At 58.7% G+C, this 19,305-nt stretch overlaps 2 protein-coding genes across 3 annotated transcripts; both read left to right on the forward strand.

Moving 5' to 3' along the window:
* The first annotated feature begins 1 nt into the window (after nucleotide 1).
* CCDC71 (coiled-coil domain containing 71) lies at nucleotides 2-7,244 on the forward strand. 2 transcript variants are annotated; one of them, XM_086368080.1, is made up of 2 exons: nucleotides 2-2,803; nucleotides 5,517-7,244. In XM_086368080.1, the coding sequence occupies exons 1-2, from the start codon at nucleotides 2,640-2,642 to the stop codon at nucleotides 6,979-6,981; spliced, it is 1,629 nt and encodes a 542-aa protein (XP_086224206.1). In that variant the 5' UTR covers nucleotides 2-2,639; the 3' UTR covers nucleotides 6,982-7,244. The 2 variants fall into 2 exon arrangements, with proteins under 2 accessions (XP_086224206.1, XP_086224205.1); XM_086368079.1 differs by lacking the exon at nucleotides 2-2,803 and adding an exon at nucleotides 3,494-3,545.
* A 1,040-nt stretch (nucleotides 7,245-8,284) lies between these two features.
* On the forward strand, nucleotides 8,285-19,295 carry LOC147348522 (laminin subunit beta-2-like). Its single transcript, XM_086368047.1, has 26 exons — nucleotides 8,285-8,411; nucleotides 8,496-8,581; nucleotides 8,713-8,894; nucleotides 9,041-9,167; nucleotides 9,248-9,321; nucleotides 9,431-9,619; nucleotides 9,688-9,751; nucleotides 11,094-11,293; nucleotides 11,381-11,501; nucleotides 11,584-11,772; nucleotides 11,871-12,050; nucleotides 12,173-12,285; nucleotides 12,878-12,957; nucleotides 13,044-13,200; nucleotides 13,574-13,720; nucleotides 13,891-14,049; nucleotides 14,137-14,258; nucleotides 14,752-14,872; nucleotides 15,573-15,765; nucleotides 15,859-16,002; nucleotides 16,087-16,318; nucleotides 16,396-16,559; nucleotides 17,088-17,327; nucleotides 17,422-17,642; nucleotides 18,197-18,293; nucleotides 18,808-19,295. Coding segments are annotated over exons 1-26 (4,008 nt in total). The 5' UTR covers nucleotides 8,285-8,409; the 3' UTR covers nucleotides 19,212-19,295.
* The last annotated feature ends 10 nt before the right edge of the window (nucleotides 19,296-19,305 follow it).

Consider the following 19,305-nt stretch of genomic DNA (forward strand, 5'->3'; position numbering starts at 1 on the left):
CTGAGGCCGGGCTCCGGCGGGGTTCAGGCTCTGCTCCGGCGCGGGGCGGGGCTGGACGGGGTCCGCCCCTCGTCCCCCCTCGCGACTCGGGAAACCCTTCCCCCTGCTTTAACCCTGCACCTGCCGTGGCCGGAGCAGGGCGCACCGACCTATGGTCACCGGCACACGGGTGAACAGACAGACGGACACGTGGACACTGGGCCTGCCCAGGATTTGGGGTCCGAGCTCGGGCAGCGGGGAGAAAGGAAGCGGCGATGGGCCTCACGACACGTGTAGAATGCGGGCGGTTCTGAGCGGGACCCAGCCTGGGAGCACCCGCGAAGGGTCCGACCGGGAGAACCTGGGGAATTAGGGAGCGGGCGCCCGCCCACCGCTACTGCGCTCTTAAGAGCCCACGACAGGCTTTGCGGCGGCGCCCCCTTGAGGCCTCTTAGGGAAAGGCCTGGGACTTGGCGGGGGCAATGGCTGGGTCTCCCTTCCCCAAGCTCGGACAGGGCACAGAAGAGGTTGTCTGATGCACATCGAGGCTAGCCGTGGGTGGAGGAGCAGAAGGTGCCAGCCTCAGTACTTGACAGGCCCTTCCACAGGTCTGGGTGGGGACAGTTTGTGTGGGGGAGTGTAACTGAGCAAAGGATGAAGAGTCAGAGGCCACAGACCTCCCAGTCAGGTTACTCTGGGCTTATTCCGTGGGGCCTAAGGCCTGGGCTACTCTGGGACCCAAGGCACTTTGTGACTGTCCATCCTCACGGTCCTGTGCCTGCCTCTAGCCAACTCGGGGGTCAGGCCAAAGCAAGTTGGTGTGACAGAGGCCGACCTACCTTAGACCCAGACCCCGGCTCATCCTATCTTCTCAGCATTAAGAGTACTGGCTGAGTCTGTGAGCTGGGGCCCATTTGTACAGGTCAGTGGTCACCTAAGAGCAGAGGTCCTCATGGATGTTTGTGCTTGCTACCATCCTGTCCCTATTTTATAAACAGTCTGCCTCATTTTCCCCAGAAGCACACCTGGAGACTGAGACACAAATGCACATAGTTAATGTGGGCAATGAGGACAGGAAGCGCCAGCAGAGAAGTGGCAAGAAGACAGGGAAACCAGCCAATTAAGGGTGTGTCAAACAAGTTCCCACTCTGGGCAACAGGGACCAAATCCTGCTGGGGACTCTGGGAGCCAGCACAGAACATGGGCCTCACATTATTGTTCCAATCAGAGCAAGGGTTGCTAAGGTACTGATTCTCAAACCTCCATCAGAAATGGGCTGAGAGGAGCTCCGGGGCATGAATACCTTAGCCTGCCTTCTCCACGACCAGAGAGTCTTCAGTCCCTTTCAGGGCCTGGCAGATGAAGTTAGAGGGCCGGCAGGGAAATGGTGCCAAGGCTGGTTACAGATCCTGGTAGAAGGCTTCCATCCTCCCACTCCATTCTCTCAACATGCTCCTCACTCAAACCACTGGTACCTTCCTCCTCAGAGTATTCACACTCTCCTGCACACCCTCTCACATTTCTCACTATTCCCTTTCCAGGCCTCTTCCCCCTCTCCTTTCCAGCAATTAAGCACATGAAAGCGTCCTACCTTTAGCTCCCTCCCAGCACCCGAAGTCCCTCCAGTGTCCCCTTCCTTCCAATCAAACTCTTGAAGTCATCTTCTCTTACAGGTTCCACTGCCTTAACGTCAACCTTATATCTACTACCACTGGTCCTCAAAACTTGGTCTTGCCAAAGTCACCAGGGCACACCATAAAAAATGGGGGAGGGGCTCTGTGATCTTTTTCGTAACTGAAATTTTGCTGGCATCTTCAAAGCTTCACCCCTTGTGACCTTGGCTTTCTCCTGTTTCTTGTTCTGCCTCTTGGAGTCTTTTACAGGCCCTGCTTCCTCTCCCACCCTAGGAAGCGGCTCCTCAAGACCCAGCCTTAGCTTTCCTCCTTGGCACACAGACTCCCTCCTGGGGTGATCCCTTCAAGACCAGTGGCTTCCTTCACATCTAGATCTTCACCACATCTCTGCTTTGGTGGATATGGGTCTAGGGGCCATCACTCAGGGCTAGAAAAGATGCCAAATGGAGGGACTTCCCTCGTGGTCCAGTGGTTAAGAATCTGCCTTGCAAAGCAAGGAATACAGGTTCAATCACTGCTCAGGGTACTAAGATCCCACATGCCTCAGAGCAACTAAGCCCATGTGCCATAACCAGAGAGTCCATGCACCACAACAAGAGCATGACACAACGAAGATCCTGTGTGCCGGACACAAAGCTAAGACCTGACACAACTAAGACACAGCTAAGACCTGACACAGCCAAATAAATAGCTAAAAGATGCCAAGTGGAAAGCAAGGGCTGGATCCTGGGATGACCCTGAAGTCTCTTCAACCTCATCTCATCTGATCCCAGTCAGCATCCACCAGAGTCTAGGTCAAGTCAGACTTGGTCCTGATGAATGATCCCAGAGAGCTCCATCCCAGATATATTGGGTGCCAAGAGGCAGAAGGATCAGCCTCCCCTCAGAGAACTAGACCCCAGACCACTTTCCCTCAGCCATACCATTCCCCTAGTTCTAATGTCTGGAAGGGATACAGACTGGGGATGGACCTACCCTTTTTTGTCCTCCATTTTGCACTGACTTCTAGACTGGACATCACTAGAGATGTATCTTCTTTTCGGGACACATCTAGGCCCATGCCATCCCTGGAGGCTGGGCTCTGCTTCTTCATGGAAGTGGATTCTGTTTACACAGGCCTGGCCCCACTTGCATACAGAGGGCAACACTGCTGGCTCTGGAGAAGCTGTGGAAGAGAACTTGGGCAGAAGGTGAGGCTGAATTAGTCCTAAGAATGAACAGTTAATTCTCAACCATGGATGGGGCAGAAATGGGGCTCACGCACAGTTGGGGACTGAGAGTGCTAAGGTGGGACTTCCTGATTGCACCCTCTGAAACCCTGGCCTTTGAGAGCCCACAATTTCCTTCTCTCTACCAACACAAGGGGACTAGAAGCATTGACTAGAGGAGCAGGAGAGTTTGCATTTCCTGCTGGATATATTGGCTATGCTTAAAGGCACAAAGGACCCCAACCACCAGGGCTGAGGTCCTGAGGTGCTTAGGGGCACAAGGTTAGGCCTAGGATGGAGTGTTTTTCTCTTTAGGGGTGCCCAGACCCCTCTGTATAGGCAGAGAAACATAGAGTAGCCAGAGGATCCTGGGGTTTTATGGGGAATGAGGAGGGCTATTAACCAGTGCCCAGATGAAGCATCCAGACACCCTCTGTGACTGCCCATAGGCTTCTAAAAGCACCTCTGCCCCTCACACTCCTGCACAGGCTCCCAAAGGTTTAGAGCGGTCCCTGCTGCCACCTCCTTCAGGAAGTCGTCTCTGGTTCCTATTCGTCCGGCTCCTAGACTTTGGGGGAAACGGGGGTCTCGGGGGGTCAAGGGTCATTAGGGCGGGCCAGGTCCCGGAAGCGGAAGCGCGGTGACTTCCGGTGCGCAGCAGGCGGCCATGTTGGATCAGCGAAGGCGGTGCAGAGGCGCGTCCTGGGTCCCCGCGGCGTCGCCGGTAGGTTGGGGCCGCGGGCCTAGCCACGCCGCGGAGGGGCCGTCCGCGAGGCGGCAGGGCGGTGGGCCGGGTGGCCGGCTCTTTCGGGACCAGCGCCCTCCGGTGGCCGGGATGAAACACCCCCCCCACCCCGTGCCCAGAGACCCCACCCTCGGGCTGTGCGACCCGGTCGGGCTCCCACTGCCTACCCGTACATTTCGCTGCCTCCAAGGTCCCCCGCGTCAACTCTCGGCTTGGGCACCAGGAACGCGGACTCCCAACCTGAGGCCCCTGATCTTCCCTACCCCGGTTCCGCTTGGATGGGGCTGCTCTCGTCCCGCATTTGTCATCAGTTTCCCCTGCCGGCCCCAGGGATAGTTGAGAAATCAAGGGTCGGGCTGCAGCCTCTGTTTTCCGGAGCCTTTTGGAAAGCCCAGAAGACCCCTCCCAAGGGCCCTGGCCAATCTGGGCGGAAGAGCCCCAATTTACCCCCAACATCCTTATTGTACAGTTCACAGTTCTGGGAACTACCCCCCTTGGCGGGGGTGGGGGTGGGGTAATAAAAGAACCAAAGTCATGTACAGGGACTGTACTTGGAGAATGGCCTCCGGAGAGGGGAAGTGCCTGAGACACCTGAGGATCCAAGAATATTTCCAAACAAAGGGCCCCAGGGCACTTCCTCCAGGGAGTTCTGAAACTTCTGCTCCATTAGGGTGGAGGAGGAAGCTGCACAGACGCACCTCCTGGCTCCAGGGACCTGCCTGATCCCAGCTGATCTTTTAATGCTCCTGTGCAGCTGCGGAGCTCCCTCTGGGACCCCTCAGTGCCGGATTGGGCTAGATTATTAGTCCTGATTGACGGCCTGCAGCTTCTTCAGAGAAGCCTGGGACAACTTGGTTCTTGCCAGAAGCTCCAAATGGGCAGTATCAGATCTCTTGGGCCCACTTTATTAAGCATCTTACTTGGAGTCTGTGGCTCCCACTGTCAGACTTTGTGCTCTTGGTCTGGCTGCCTGGCCCCAGGCTGCCTGATTGTCTAGTTGTTGTTCAGTCAGTTAGTCGTGTCCAACTCTTTGAGACCTCATGGACTGCAGCACGCCAGGCTTCCCTGTCCTTCATCTTCAGAAGCTTGCTCAAACTGAAGTCCTTTGATTGTCTAGAGATAATTTATTAGTACCTGCTACTCATCATCTTTTTCCTTTCTGTTGAAGGAGAGGCTGGCTCTTTCTCTGGGGTTGCTCTCCATGGCTCTAGTACTAGGAATTGTACCTCTGAGTGCCTTGGCTGGGAACTCTGAAAGCCAGAAATGGTCATGAATTTGGGGTGTGAGTCTGGGCCCTTAGGCTGACATTCAAGCAGCGTTCAAAGCTTGAACTGCACTGCTTTCCCTGGCTTTTCCAGCTGACCCTCCCAGCCCTGACCACAGATTCAAGTCACAGCAGGTTTGCCCTACTCTTTCTCATTTCGAAGCCATTGCATTGGCTCTTCCCCTTTTTGTACCATCTCCACGTGGTCCTTTCATGTTCATCACTCACATGCCACATGGATATTCCTCTTGGGAATCCTTCTGTTGGCAAGCTGAGCTGTATGCCAATGTGCGTCCCAAGAACCTTAAGGGTATCTCTATCTTGCCTTCTATACAGGGCTCCTGGCAGACAGAGGTATTTACCTGTATTCCCAGTGTTGAGTTTAGTACTAGGATTTTGGCCAAACTCAGATCTTTCCAGGGGCCCAGTAGTAGGTTGGATAGCTCTGATTATGGGCATGTATCCTGAAGAAACTGTTTGACCCATATGAGTTCACCACCTACCTCCCAACGCACGCTTCACCTTGGTAGGTGGAAAAGCTTGAGGTTTTGCTCTATGGAGTGTTTGTCTCACTGTGACCAGGCCCCTGTGTGTCCATGGATATTATGAATGCTGGCCCTGATTGACCTGTCTGTCCTGGCCCCTCTCATGGTGCCCTTCTTGACTCTCTTCCTCTTGCCTTGGAGGTGCCAGCTGCTGGTTTGTGGATCCCCAGGCAGACCTGTAGTGCCTAATGCCATGAGCGTGGTGGTGCAGCATGTGGAGGAGAAAGCTGTGCACTCCTGGTCACGGATCTCCACGGCGGGGAAGAAGGCCTTGGAGGAAGCGCTGCTTGTCTTCAACCCCATGAGCCAGGATCTCAGTGCCACTGAGGCCCAGCTTGTGGCCTTCCTGCAGGGCCTGCGGGATGATGGCTTCCAGCCTACTATCCTGCGCAGCGGCGATGTCTATGGCTATAGTTCGTGCACAGCCAACCCTCCAAGCCAGACAAAACTTCAGGCTCGTGCCCCCACCCCAGCTGCCACATCACCTCCAGCCAGTGCTCCCCAAACTGCCGTGCGGCTGCCTGCGGGCCGGGCCACGCTGCTCCCCATGCCACTGTCTGGCAGGCTGGCCAAAGCGTCCACCCCAGGCCTCGCCAAGCATGCTACCACCAACCTGCTGCTGAGCTCCCTGAAGCAATCAAGTGCCGGCCGTGCCCAGGGTGCGGCGGTGGGCTTTCCCACCCACCTCTACCCAGGTGTTTACCCTGCCATGCGACTCTCCGTTGTCCTTGAGGCCCTAGTTCCCATCAAAACTCCTGTGGCCTGCTTGGGTGCCAAACCCAAGGCGCAATCACTGCAGCTGTCTCTTGGGGACTCCCCCCTGAAGGTGAGGAAAGGTCCAGGGAAGAGGCTGGGGAATGCCCAGCTCAAAGCTCCCAGAAAAGCCACAAGCAAGGGCTCCAAGTGTCTGGCTCAAAGAGGCCCCAGGTCTGGACCCCGACAAGGCGCTGGGCTCCAGAGCAAGACCTGCAAAGTCACTGGGTCTCTCGGTGGCCCACGAGTGAAAGATGGCAGTGCTCTGGGCACGAAAGCGGCTCAGGCCAAAGCTGCCTGTGCCCAGGCCAAGGTGGCTCAAACACAGGCCACAGCCACCCAGGCCCGGGCCAAAGCCAAGGCTGTGCGGGCCAGGGCCAAGGCTAAGGCAGCTCGGATCAAGGCCAGAGAAGTGCGGGCCAGGGCCAAGGCCAAAGCAGTGCAGGCCAGGGCCAAGGCCAGAGAAGTGCAGGCCAGGGCCAAGGCCAAGGCTGTGCGAGCCAAGGCAAAGGTGGCTCGGACCCAGCCCAGGGGCAGGGGCAGGCCAAAAAGGTCTATTCAGGGCAGGACTGCAAGGAGCAGCCGGAAAAGCCGCCCTGAGACTGTGGGGCAGAAGAGGAAAAGAACAGAGGAAGCAAAGGACCTTTCTCCCCGCAAGAGAACACGGCCTGGGCCCCGATCCCCTAAGGTGCAGCTCGGACCTGGAACAGCAAGGCTGCTGAAGTTCAGGGCCATCAAGGTGGACAGACTGGCCTCAGATGACGAGGTGCGGCAGCAGGCTCAGCGGATCCTCCGTGTGAACCTTTCCCCTGTAATACGACTGCCGCCTTTGCCACCACACTCAGCACCCTGACTCCTTGACACAGCAGTGTTTGGGGAAACCAAGCCCTGTTGTGTGTGTGGCCAGCGACACAGTGTGCAATGCACATGGATTCCACAAGCCCGAGGACTCCGGGTGCCTCTCCAGGGCCCTGAGGGCCACTGACCTCCTTGCAGAGACTGGAGGAGGTGGGGTGGGGGGGCAGACGGGAGGGGCGGTCTCATGGCGCAGCGCACTGTGATTTATTCTTCAAGTTGTATGTCTGCTGTCCACCTATCACGTTTTATACCTTTCCACCTTCCAGTCTCCCCGCCTGCCCTTTCTGGTCTTTTTCGCATATGTGACTGCTGGGAGGCCAGCTTGAGCGGATAGGAAAAGTAGCCCCAGGAACAAGGATGCCAGAGAGGAGCCTGGTAGCCTGGGGAACGTCATGGGTATGAGTGAAAGGGGGGCGGCCGAGCCACTCAAGTGGGACACCTCCCCTTGGGGCTGCCCTGGTGTGTTGCCCAGATAGGTCCCTTGGAGGAGGACAGCAGGTGACTACGTGGGGCAGCTTGCAGCCACAGGTTTTTAGTCCAGGGAACGGGTGGTGCAGACAGCTGGCCTTGTCTACTGTGGCTGAAACCTTGGGGCCTTGTCGGGGCTTGTCTGGGGCAGGGCCAGGCCTAAATGGGCTGAAGTACTTCTGCCTGTTCTCTGTTCTGCTCCTTCCAGGAGAGGGTCTAGCTTGAATTTCCCCAGTTGGTGGCAAGGGGTTGGGGGTTGAGTCAGAGGTCAGGGTGGCTCTGGGTTGTAGGGCCAGAGTCTCCTCACTGACCAGGACACTCTTGGGTGGGTGGAGTGCTGTGATTGCTGAGCCTGGAAAGTTTGCACACTGCTTCTCTCTGTACTCTGCCTGGGTTCCAAGTGCTCCGTTTCCAGGTCCAGTCTCAGCACGTTTTCCAACGGGGGCTTGTGCGTTTCAGACATTATTGGTTCTGTCTGCTTTGGAGAGGGGGCAGGGCCCTGGGCCCTGGACAAAACTAGCTCCCTGCCCATCTGCCAGCCCTTCACTGGCTGCCCAGCCTGAAAGGCAGCGTCTGGGGCTGGTGGGGAGGGGGACACATTCCCCAGAGGCTCCTAGAGAACAGCCTTTCAGGGCTGGGGTGGAAGCTCATTTGAATGAGAATCAGGTCTTTTCTGCTATTTGAATGAGAATCAGGTCTTTTCTGCCCGTGTGGGTTAGTCTGAACCGCGGCCCCACTAGGCCCCACTAGCGCCAGCTGCGTTGGATGGCGGAGAAGCTCTGTGTGCCGCTCGCCCTCCCCACCCTCCGTCTGCATCTGGTGGCCGCCATTAATATCCTGTCCCCATCCACGGCCTCCCTTGGTTTCTCCGGCTCTGGGGACCTCCCTGCTCCCAGCTGCGCCGTGGCCCCACCCTGCATGCTCCCTGGCTCTGATAGCCTTGCGTTCAGCTACCATGTGAGTATGGGTATGGGACTGAGGGCCGCACTCAGATCCTGGGGACGGCCCAGCTAGGGCCCCACTCTGCGTCCTCTTTCTCAGGCCTGATGCTGGCTCCCACTGCCCAGGAGCCCCAGCCGGGCTAGGCCCCCTTCTCTTAGCCCTGCTGCTGCTGCTGCCACCCATGGGTGAGAGATGAGTCTTTTTCCCTGAGAGCCTTTTGGAGGGGGAGGAGAAATCACCAGGCTTTCCTGGGGGATGGGGTGAGGTGGGGGGAGGGTACCCCTAGGATCTCTACTCAGACCCTGCCCCCTCCAAGTCCCGGCTCCCAGAACAAGTGCCCAGGAGGTACCAGACATGATGCCTCCTCCCGGCTGCTCAGGTGGCAACTGCCACCCACCTACTGGCAACCTGGTTATTGGCCGTGGCCAGAGCCTTCGAACCTCATCTACCTGTGGCCTCCATGGCCCTGAACTCTACTGTGTTGTCAGTAAACTACAGGTAGGGAGAAGGGTATGGCCTCTGGAGGTGGTATCTTTGGGTTTTTTGGACAAGTTCAGCTCCCATGGGAGTTCAGGTCATTGCTGTGAAGTTTTGGAGGCGGGTAGGGGCCAACCATACACTTTCTGCTGAGTAACTCTCCTCAGGCGCTTCTCCAGGACTCTGAGAATTGCTGCTTTTGTGATTCTCGGGATGGGAAAAGCCATGGCATTGAGAATGTGGTCTCCCGGAGTGACCCTGATGGCAGAAAGACCTGGTGGCAAGCAGAGAGTGGTGAGGGTCCTCGTGTGCCCCTGTGTGCAGGTCTGGGCTCGGGTCAAGGCCTGGCCACTGAGCAGCCCTTGTGGTTACAGGTGTTGAGAATGTCACCATCCAGTTGGACCTAGAAGGTGCCTTTTACTTTACCCACCTCATCATGACTTTTAAGGTGACCCAGTGCCCCACCCTGAAGTCTTATTCTCTGCCTCCTGATCCTAACCCGATGGCCACCACTGATGGGTACCCCTGGTGACCCAAGGACCCTCTCTTGTCCCCAGACATTCCGCCCAGCAGCTCTGCTCCTTGAGCGCTCAGTGGACCATGGCCACTCCTGGCATGTGTTCCGCTACTTTGCCCACAACTGCTCAGGCCTCTTTCCTGGGATCCCTCCTGCCCCTGGCCGCAGAGTCAGTGACCTCGTCTGTGACCAGCGTTACTCAGACATCGAGCCTGCCACTGAGGGAGAGGTCAGGCCCAGAGGAAGGAGGGTGGGGCCCTGGCGTGAAGCCAGAGGCTCAGGCTTGCTTCTTCCCAGGTAATTTTCCAAGTTCTGGACCCAACCTTTCTGGTGGAGAACACAAACAACGCGGAGATTCAGGGTAACTATCCCACGGTCAGTCCTGGATTCCTTGTGTGTCAGGAAAACCAGAAACCTACCTGTGGGAGGAGAGATCCTGCCTAAGTTTGTGCACTAGTGGGGCAGAGCGGCAGGCAAACCAGCTCAGCCCCCCAGTGATTGTTTCGCAGCCTTGCCGCATCCTGGTCCTTTACTGTGGCCCCTGTCAGGGCTCCCCATGCATGTCCCGTTAGTGCTCCCCATACCTGTGCCCAATGCATAGGGACCAGCATGCTAGCAGTTTATATTTCTGCCCCATCACTGAAGTCCTTTGTGAGGAGGCCCTACTGTGGTCCCCATCACTCCTGGCCCTGCCAGACCAATCTTTTTCCCCCACCTCTACTTGTATCACACTGTACCCCGTAAACTGTGAGCCACTGTCCCTGTTCCCCATCACAGCCCCTTCATGGTCCTGTCTGCCCTCCCACCCCGCCTTAGTTTACTGCATTCCGGAAGCTGCCACCAGGTGGTGCCATCGCGTCTCTGGGTGGGATCTCTTCCTTGTGAAATAAATCTTGTTAAAGGACAAGAGAAACATAACATAACCCAGCAGGGCAGCCCAGAACCAGGCCAGGAGAGGGCCAGAACAGGACGACAAACCCCAAAGTAGCTTTTTATCTATGTTCTACGATCTCCACCCACCTTGACTTACTTAGATTATTACCAGCTACTGGGCATGCATGTGCACACACACCTTTCACCCTTCTAAGGCCTAGAGCGTGTTCCTCTGATGAGAAGAAAAGGGACCTCTGGCAAAGAGATACAGGAGGTGGCCTTGGCTTGGTAACTGAGTTAAGCTGTGTAGAGAAAGGGGGCCGTGGACCCGTGGAGCCCCACTGTGGGCCTGGCATCTGGGCAGTGCTCAGTGGAGAGGATAGACAGGGTAACTGTCTTGGAGCTCACATAACAAATAAGATGGGCAGTCAATAAATACACATACCGCAAGTGGTTTGGCTGGGTGAAGACCTGATCTCTGAGTCTAGTGACAGGCTGGGGAATGGGGTCCTTTACTGCACTGGGGAAGCAGGTTTCCCGTATCTAGTGATACTGGAAAGGGGTGTCCAGGGAGCAGTGGGGTGTGCCTGTCTCAGCCCCGGGGTGATGGCAGGTCTGACGCAGCGCAGAGGTGGGATAATCGCCACTGGGATGTGGTCATCCTAAAACGGTATACTCAGGGGGTTGGGGTGGGAGAATCGCACAGCGCAGGTGCTGGAGGAGTGGCTTCAGTGATGTAGAGAGGGGAGAAACCCCACAGTGCCGCCTCCACCTTTGGCATAGAGGGGTCACAACCTCTGTGCACCTGAGGGCTCTCCATATGTCTCCAGAACTCCTGCGTGTGACTAACCTCCGTGTGAACTTCTCCAAGCTGCACACACTGGGTGACAGGCCCCTGGGGGGCCTCAGGGGCCACCCCTTCTACTACTATGCTCTCTATGAGCTAGTGATTGCAGGCAGCTGCCTGTGCCACGGCCATGCTTCCGAGTGCAGGCCCGCACCCGGGTCCCCACCCAGCGTGGAAGGCATGGTGAGTACTCCCGGAGGGGCACCAGTGGCTGGTGGGAGGGTAAGCCAGGGAACCAGGGCCGACTCATCTTGCCCTCATCCCTGTTAGGTGCATGGCCATTGTGTCTGCCGCCACCACACCACTGGTACCCACTGTGAACGTTGCCAGGGCCTGTACCAGGACCACCCGTGGCAGGCAGCAGAACCTGGGTACCCCCACACCTGCCAGGGTAGGTGCCATGCCCTGCTTTGTCTGGCCACACCTGCCATGGGTCAGCCCACTCCATGCCCACCTTCTTTGCCCGGCTCCAGAATGCAAGTGCCATGGGCACGCCCGCAGTTGTCACTTTGACATGGCCCTGTATCTCGCATCTGGCAACGTGAGTGGAGGTGTGTGCGATGCATGTCAACACAACACGGCCGGGCGCCACTGTGAGCTCTGCCGGCCCTTCTTCCACCGGGACCCCCTGGAGGACCCCCGCTCCCTTCACTCCTGCAAACGTGAGCCCTCCAATCCCCGATCCCAGTTGTGACCTTGATCCTTAAACTTCACATGACTTCTGACCTGACTCTGTCCCCACTTCTGACCCCTGACCCAGCCTGTGACTGCAACCCTATGGGTGCCCTGGAAGGGGGTTTGTGTGATGCCTACACAGACACCACCCGGGGTCTCCTCTCTGGGCAGTGTCGCTGCAAAGTTCACGTCTGGGGCCAGCGCTGTGACTCCTGCCGGCCAGGTCACTATGGCCTGAGCCTCACCCAGTCAGAAGGCTGCCAGCGTGAGTGACCCTCAGCGTGACCCCCATCCCCAGGTCCTCCTTGCTCTGTCCCCAGTTACTGCCCTAATAGCACCCCGGCCCCCGCAGCAGTCCCGAAGCACTCTGACAGCTGTGTGCCCTAGCCTGCAGGTGCAACGCCCGGGGCCGGGTCCCCAGCACTCAGGCCTGTGATCCATCCAGCGGTGCCTGTCACTGCAAACGCTTTGTCTCTGGACGGGACTGCAGCCGCTGTCTGGTGAGGCTTGAACCTCCCCCCACCCCCCCCACCCCCGCTTCTGATCTGACCTTGAAATGGGGTGCTGAGCTTCTAGAAGCTGGCAAGTACCAGGTTGTAACAAGTGTGAGTGCAGACTGAGCCTTGAAGGTAGGTCGGTGCCACTTCCTGACCTGGTCACCAGAGTCAGCGCCGCCCTGGCTAGCTGAGCCAGCATGGGGGAGCTTTGGTAACAAAAGAAGGAAAAGCAGTTAAAAGGAGTGGCAGAAGTATGGTGCGCTGAGTTTAAAGGTGTTTCACAGTAAAAGAGGTTGAAGAGGCACTCGGAGCATCCCATTCTTGCCTCTCCTTGAACGTTACAAGTCCTTTAACTTTTATTTTACTCCTGGTTGTGTCCTCCTCCTCTTACCTCCCCTCTGTGGAGCCATGCAGGAGTCCACCAGGGGCCCCTCTGGCCTTCCCAGATGGACACAGAAGAGCATTCAAGCCCTGAGCTCCCCCACCAGCTTCTTCCTACGACTGGTCCCCATATACTTTCAGCCCCAGGCTCCTGATGGTCCTCTCATTGCCCACATCTTCCTCTCCTTCCTCCACCCACCTTCTTCTTTTACAGCCTGAGTTCTGGGGTCTGAGCAGTGACTCTCTAGGCTGTCGGCCCTGTGACTGTGACTTTGGGGGTGCCTACAGCAACAGGTACAGGGCAGAGCCTGGGGGTCTGGGTCCAGCGGAGAGAGTTGGGGAGTCGACTGTGTCCCATCCCCATCCCCACTCTGGCCCAGGTGTTCTGCAGGGCAGGGCCTCTGCCTCTGCCGCCCCCACCTGCATGGCCGCCGCTGCCAGGAACTCCAGTCTGGGTACTTCTGCGCCACCCTCGACCAGGCCACTGCCGAAGCAGAGCATGGCCGCAGCCTCCAGCCTGCTGACCCCCAGCTGCCTGTGAGTGTCCAGCAGGGGCAGGGGGAAATCAAGGCTCACACCTTGGGGCTCAGGGCAGGGAGAGCACGTCCAGAGAGAGCTAGTTGGAAGAAGAGGCCAGACAGGGTTAGGAAGGTGAGGCAGGTCCAGGTAGGGGTGGAATCAGCATGGTTGGAAGTTTGGTGACTTGAACAGAGTGAGAACATATTCCCATGACAGGTTTTCCCTGGTGGTCCAGTGGTTAGAACTTTGAGCTCTCACTGCTGAGGGTGGTGGGTTCAATCCCTGCTCGGGGAAGTAAGATTCCACAAGTTGCAAGCTGTGGCCAAAAGAAAAAAAAAAAATCCCCAGCCAGGACAGTATGGGAGGACACTGACAATTGACTTGCCCCCAGGGAGCCCCCTGGCCTGCTCCCCGCTACTGTACACCAGCCCCAGGGACCTCCCCTGGTTGGCTCGGGCCCCGACTTTGGAGACAGCGTGACCCTGACTGTGTCCTCCAACGTGCCAGGCAAGCCCGGTACAGCCACCAGCTGCCCAGGGTAAGGACTCCGAGGGGCAGGGTTGGGTCATAGGTCACTAGGTCTTAGTAGGGAGGGGCCCAAGCCCTGGGGCTGTGGGTCACTGGGATCTTAGAGGAATGGGAACCTGAATCCTGAGTGTTCTCGGTCCTGGAATGGTTTGGGCCTAGGAGTCTGTGTCTCACATCCAGACCCCAGGGAAGCCCCCGCCCCTGCATCAGGGATCTGGCTTTGCACTGGGGAGGGGCTCAGACTTCGCACGTGTGGTGGACGGGGCTGGCCTCTCTCTGCTGGCACCCACAGTGCCTCGCGCCCTGGACTATGACATCGTCCTACGCTATGAGACCCAGGTCAGTGGCATGGTTGCCAGCCAGGTAGGTGGGTGGTGCCAGGTGGTGGGTTGGGGCAGCTTCTTGACTGCTGGCTCCTGATCCTAGGCACCTGAAGTGTGGCAGGCATTAGTCCGGGTCCGTGCCCAGTCACAGCCCCGTAGTACCCGCTGTGCCCGTCCGTTGCCCTCAGAGCAGCTGTTCCAGGCGACCTTGACCCATGCGCGCAGGTAGGGGGAACCCTGTGACCCCCAAACCAAGACTCTATTATGTAGCCAACACATCTGAAGCAATACCCAAACGTAGTGGGAAACGCCCAACATGTTACATCTTTAGTTGATAAATCACGTCCGACTCTTTTGCAACCCCATAGACTGTAGCCCGCCAGGTTCCTCTGTCCATGGAATTCTCCAGGCAAGAATACTGGAGTGGGTTGCCATGCCCTCCTCTGGGAGATCTTCCCAGTCCAGGGATCAAACCCGCATCGCCTGCCAATGCAGGTTCTTTACCACTGAGCCACCAGGGAAGCTAACATGTCATAGAACATTCAAAACAGGGACCTAATGTAAAACAGGGCAGGGTTTAGTTCCACCTTAATGTTTCTTCACTGCTCGTATGATGAAACACCAGACCCCACGTCTGCACAGTGGAAATGGAGCGTTCCTGGACCGCGTGATCATGACCTCCTCAGCCCACCCTTACTCCTCTCCCCGGTCCCTGCAGAGCCGTGGTTCTTTCCAGACCGTTCTGCTTTGAACCCGGAACCCGCTACTCCGTGACCCTGCGGCTGTGGCGGACCAAGGAGGGGCGGAGACCCGAAGGGGGCACGATCCTCCTGGATTCAGTGAGCTCCTAGGGGCTCCCCGCCACATCTGGGGGAGACACAAATTATAGCAGGACAGTGTGGGTGCAGCGGGCCCAGGGACAGGGAGTCATGGAGGCCTAGAGTTGCACCAAGAGGCCTGAGGTAGGTGGAGAGAGGGAGGGAGGAGGATCCAGGCAGGGAGAACACATGTGCCAAGGGCAGGTCAGCCAGGCAGGCACCAGGCCTCACAGGACCTTGTGGGCCAGAGGAGGGGCTTGTCCTGGGGAAGTGGGAGCCCTGGAAGGGATTGGAGCAGGGAAGACACTGCTAGAGGGTGGCTGCTGCAGTGATTCAGAGTGAGGGTGGCAGTGCCTAGATTGGTTTGGGGCCACTGATGTGTGTGTGAGTCTCTCAGTCATATTCAACTCTGTAACCCCATGGAATTCTCTAGGCAAGAATACTGGAGTGGGTAGCTGTTCCCTACTCCAGGGTATCTTCCTGACCCAGAGATCAAACCCCGATCTCCTGCATTGTGGGCAGATTCTTTGCTGTCTCAGCTACCAGGGAATCCCTGGGGCCACTGGAGAGGAAAGAGAAATAGACTCAAAAGAGAAACAGGAAAGCGGCAGGAAGGGGCTGTGAAGGCCAACGTGTGTACAAAAGGAAGTTCCAGCGCAGGTGTGAGTAAGTGGGACGGGGCTTACTGCCCCCTGCCCTCCACCCTCTACCCTCCTACCAGGTTGTGCTCCTGCCGCGGGTTGGAGAGTTGCCTGGACTGAGGTCCGTGGACCCGGGGGCCCTGAGGCGCTTGCAGGAGCTCCACGAGGCGGGCTGCCTGGAGGCAGCGAGGGTGAGCCCACCCCAAAGCATGCCTGAGGCCTGTGCCCGCCTCGCCTGCAGCATCTCAGCCCTGCTCCATGGAGGTGGCCTTGGTGAGCGTGTGGCCATGGCTGGAGGGGGACTGGAGGATGGGGGTTGCAGTGGGCCCCGCAGGGTTCATCTGATTTTGCCATTTCTCCTGCCAGCATGTGAGTGCCACCTGCAGGGTTCACTGAGCACCGAGTGTGCCCCACTGGGGGGGCAATGCCCCTGCCGCCCTAATATCACAGGTCGTACCTGTGACCGCTGCTTGCCTGGGACATTTGGCCTCGGGCCCACCGGGTGCCATGGTGAGCCTTCAGGGCCCGTGGGTGTGGGGTCTGGGACCAGCATGTCATTTCTCTATGTGGCTTGATTGCCCTGTCACTTCCCAGAGTGCCGCTGCCACCCCGAGGGGGCTGCCAGTGCCGTCTGTAACTCTACGAGTGGGCAGTGCACGTGTTGGGCAGGCTGTGCTGGTCGCCGCTGTGACCGTTGCCTCTCTGGCCGGTGGGGCTTCCCACGCTGCCAGCCCTGTGCCTGCAATGGACACGCCGAGTTGTGCCACCCACTCACAGGCGTCTGCCAGGACTGCCGCGGAGCCACCACAGGCCGGCATTGTGAGAGGTGAGGCTGCCCTGGAAGGGTTGGGGAGGGGTCAGGATGAGGGTCTAGGCCCCCGCTCCACATGCCTCTGCCCCCAGGTGCTTGGATGGCTACTATGGAGACCCCACCCTGGGCTCAGGCCAGCGGTGCCAGCCCTGCCCCTGTCCTGGGCACCCTGGCTCAGGCCTCTATCATGGGACCTCCTGCCATGTGGACAGCACCAGTGGACGTGTCCTGTGCCTCTGTGCCCCCGGCTATGCAGGTGAGGCACGGTTGGCAGTGACCAACCCACAGCCCCGCTCACTTGTTCACAGTCCTGTTAGGTCCGCAAAGCAAATCTCTGCCAGTGCCACCTGTGTGTTTGAGCTACAGGCTGGGCTCCTCTCTTCAAGGAGTTCCCATTCTTTTTTTCTGGCTGTGCTGGGTCTTTGTTGTGATGCACAGGCTCAGTGGGTGCAGTGAGCAGGCTTTTCTAGTTGTGGCGCGTGGACTTACTTGCCATGGGGCATATAGAATCTTAGTTCCCCGATCAGGGATTGAACCCGCGTCCCCTGCATTGGAAGGTGAATCCTTTACCATTGGACCACCTGGGAAGTCCCGGGAGTTCCCATTCTTAATGCATTAGAGGCGTGGAACTTGTAGACCAAGAAGATGGGCCACAGTGTGTCTATCCTATCCTCTGCCCTCCTGGCTGGATGGCAGACTTTTTGGCTGGTTAAGTGGGACCCAGAGGCCCCGAAGGTATAGGAAGACACCTAACATAACCCCCTCTCACTTCCATCCACTCCAGGACCCCGCTGTGACCGCTGCTCCCCCGGCTACTTTGGGCGCCCCTGGCCTGGAGATGACCCCAGAAGGAGTCCCTGCCGGCCCTGCCAGTGCAACAACAATATTGATCCCCGTGACCCAGCCGCCTGTGACCCCCACAGCGGACATTGCCAGCGCTGTCTGCACCACAGCCACGGCGCTGGCTGTGCCCACTGCCGGCCTGGCTTCCACGGCAGTGCCCTGCGCCCAGGGGGCTGCCGGCGTGAGTGTGTGGGTGGGGTGGGTGAGGGCGTCCCGAGGTGGGGGAGGGGTGGATTTGCATTCCTCAGCCCCTGTCAAGCCCTTCCTGTCCCCAGGCTGCAGCTGTGACCCCCGGGGCACCAGCCCTGTAAGGTGCCCACCTGAGGCTGAAGCCTGCTTCTGTGACCCGGTCAGCGGGCAGTGCCCCTGCCGCCCCCACACACTGGGGCGGGACTGTAGCCGCTGTGCCCCCCTCTTCTGGAACCTCGGGGGGCCCCGGGGCTGTGAGCCCTGCAGCTGCCACGCCCGACACACTTTGCAGCCGGGGTGTCACCCGGTGAGTCAGCCCGTGTTGTGCATGGCACGCAGCCGTGGCCGGGTGTGAGTGCATGTCTATGCCTGTGACATGGTGTGATTTAGGGCCGGTGTGAGTGTTAACACAGAGGTGTACAGGGCTGCGAACAGCTGTGTGTCTGTGCTCTCGTGTGACGTGAGCTGTGAGCAAACCTGAGACCACACAGGTCCAACCCCATTCATTTGGTGCCTGAAGGAGACAAGATCTGAAGTGTGTTCTCGGGTCCCTGGTGTGGACAGGGTGGGAGTCAGGGAGTCAGAGGGCGTGGAGACAGCGGGGCGCTCAACTCGGGACACACAGGGGCCTGTCAGGAGCTGAGAACGCAGAGGGCCCGTCGGGGGATGGTGGGAAAGTGGGGGCTGGCCTGGGGCTTAGACCAGAGGCAGAAGGAGGGGAGGAGCCTGCTGCCAAGCACAAGCGTGGGTACTGCCTGGCTGGGACAGGGCTGAGGGGCGGCACCAGTGTGCTGCTCTGGGCCCTCTTGCCCTTCTCCCTCCCTCGTTGTTTCACTCACTGGCCACACTCTTTTCCCTCAGGTCACGGGTCAGTGCCCCTGCCAGGCAGGATTTGGGGGCCGCACGTGCTCCCGGTGTCAGGATGGGTACTGGGGTGACCCGGAGCAGGAGTGCAGAGGTGAGCGGGGCACACTGGTTCACACGCTCCACCACCACCAGGGGTGAGGCCGTCCTGACAGGGCCCTTGGGGTGGGGTGGCGGGGGCAGGGGAACCCTGGGCTTGACCTGAGGGAGTGCACAACGTGTTCATGGCTGTTTCCTTCAAAACTTAAAGTAATAGTCGTGAAAACAGCTACAGGGAAAGAGTGTAGGCAAGGCCATGTCAGGTGGGTCTGTGGAGCAGACATGCTGGATGGTTCTCTCCTGACCCCACCTGCCAGTCTTGACCCGAGCTGACCCCAGCCTGGGCTGCAGAGCCCTTGGAGCCCCAGGCTGTCTTCCTGCCCAAAGGCAGCCACTCGGGATGGCCCCTCTGGCCGGGGTAGATGCCAGTACCCCTGGCCGTCCGAGCAGTGGCTTAGGGGAGACCACCACGCTCACACAGGGCAGTTTTCCTCTTCCTGGCTTGGTGGGGGCGGGGCTGGGGTGAGCGCCACCTGCTCCCTGCCCTGACCCTGTCTCTCTCGGCACAGCCTGTGCCTGTGACCCCCAGGGCTCCATCTCGCCCAGCTGTGACCCGCACACAGGCACCTGCCGCTGCCGAGAGGGCATCTCAGGGCCGCGGTGCCAGGCGTGTGCCCGTGGCTCCACAGGAGGCTTCCCACACTGCACATCCTGCCCTCCCTGCTTCGCCTCCTGGGACCAACGCCTGGCTCCCCTCCAGCTGCATCTGGACACCATGGTCCATGAGGTGGCTGCCCTGCGCCAGGGCATGCCTGGCTGGGGTGCTGGGCTCCGGGGAGATCAGCTGCAGGCCCTGGAGGGTAAACTCCAGCAGGCCCAGACACTCCTGGAATCACCTTCCCCCACCAGAGGTCCCCTGCAACAATTTACAGAGTGGATCACCGGACTCAGGCAAGGGGTCTGGGGTCATTAGGGAGGAGGGCTGCAGCTGGCCTCCCAGGGTCAGGGACTCAGACGGTCTCTGGCTGGCTATCTGAGTCCTGGGTTCGAAAGTGAGGTGAGTCCTC

Source organism: Bos grunniens, chromosome 22 (genome assembly GCF_055505025.1).
Source record: "Bos grunniens cultivar Pamir isolate PY7600 chromosome 22, Bosgru_T2T1.0, whole genome shotgun sequence".
Taxonomy (NCBI): domain Eukaryota; kingdom Metazoa; phylum Chordata; class Mammalia; order Artiodactyla; family Bovidae; genus Bos; species Bos grunniens.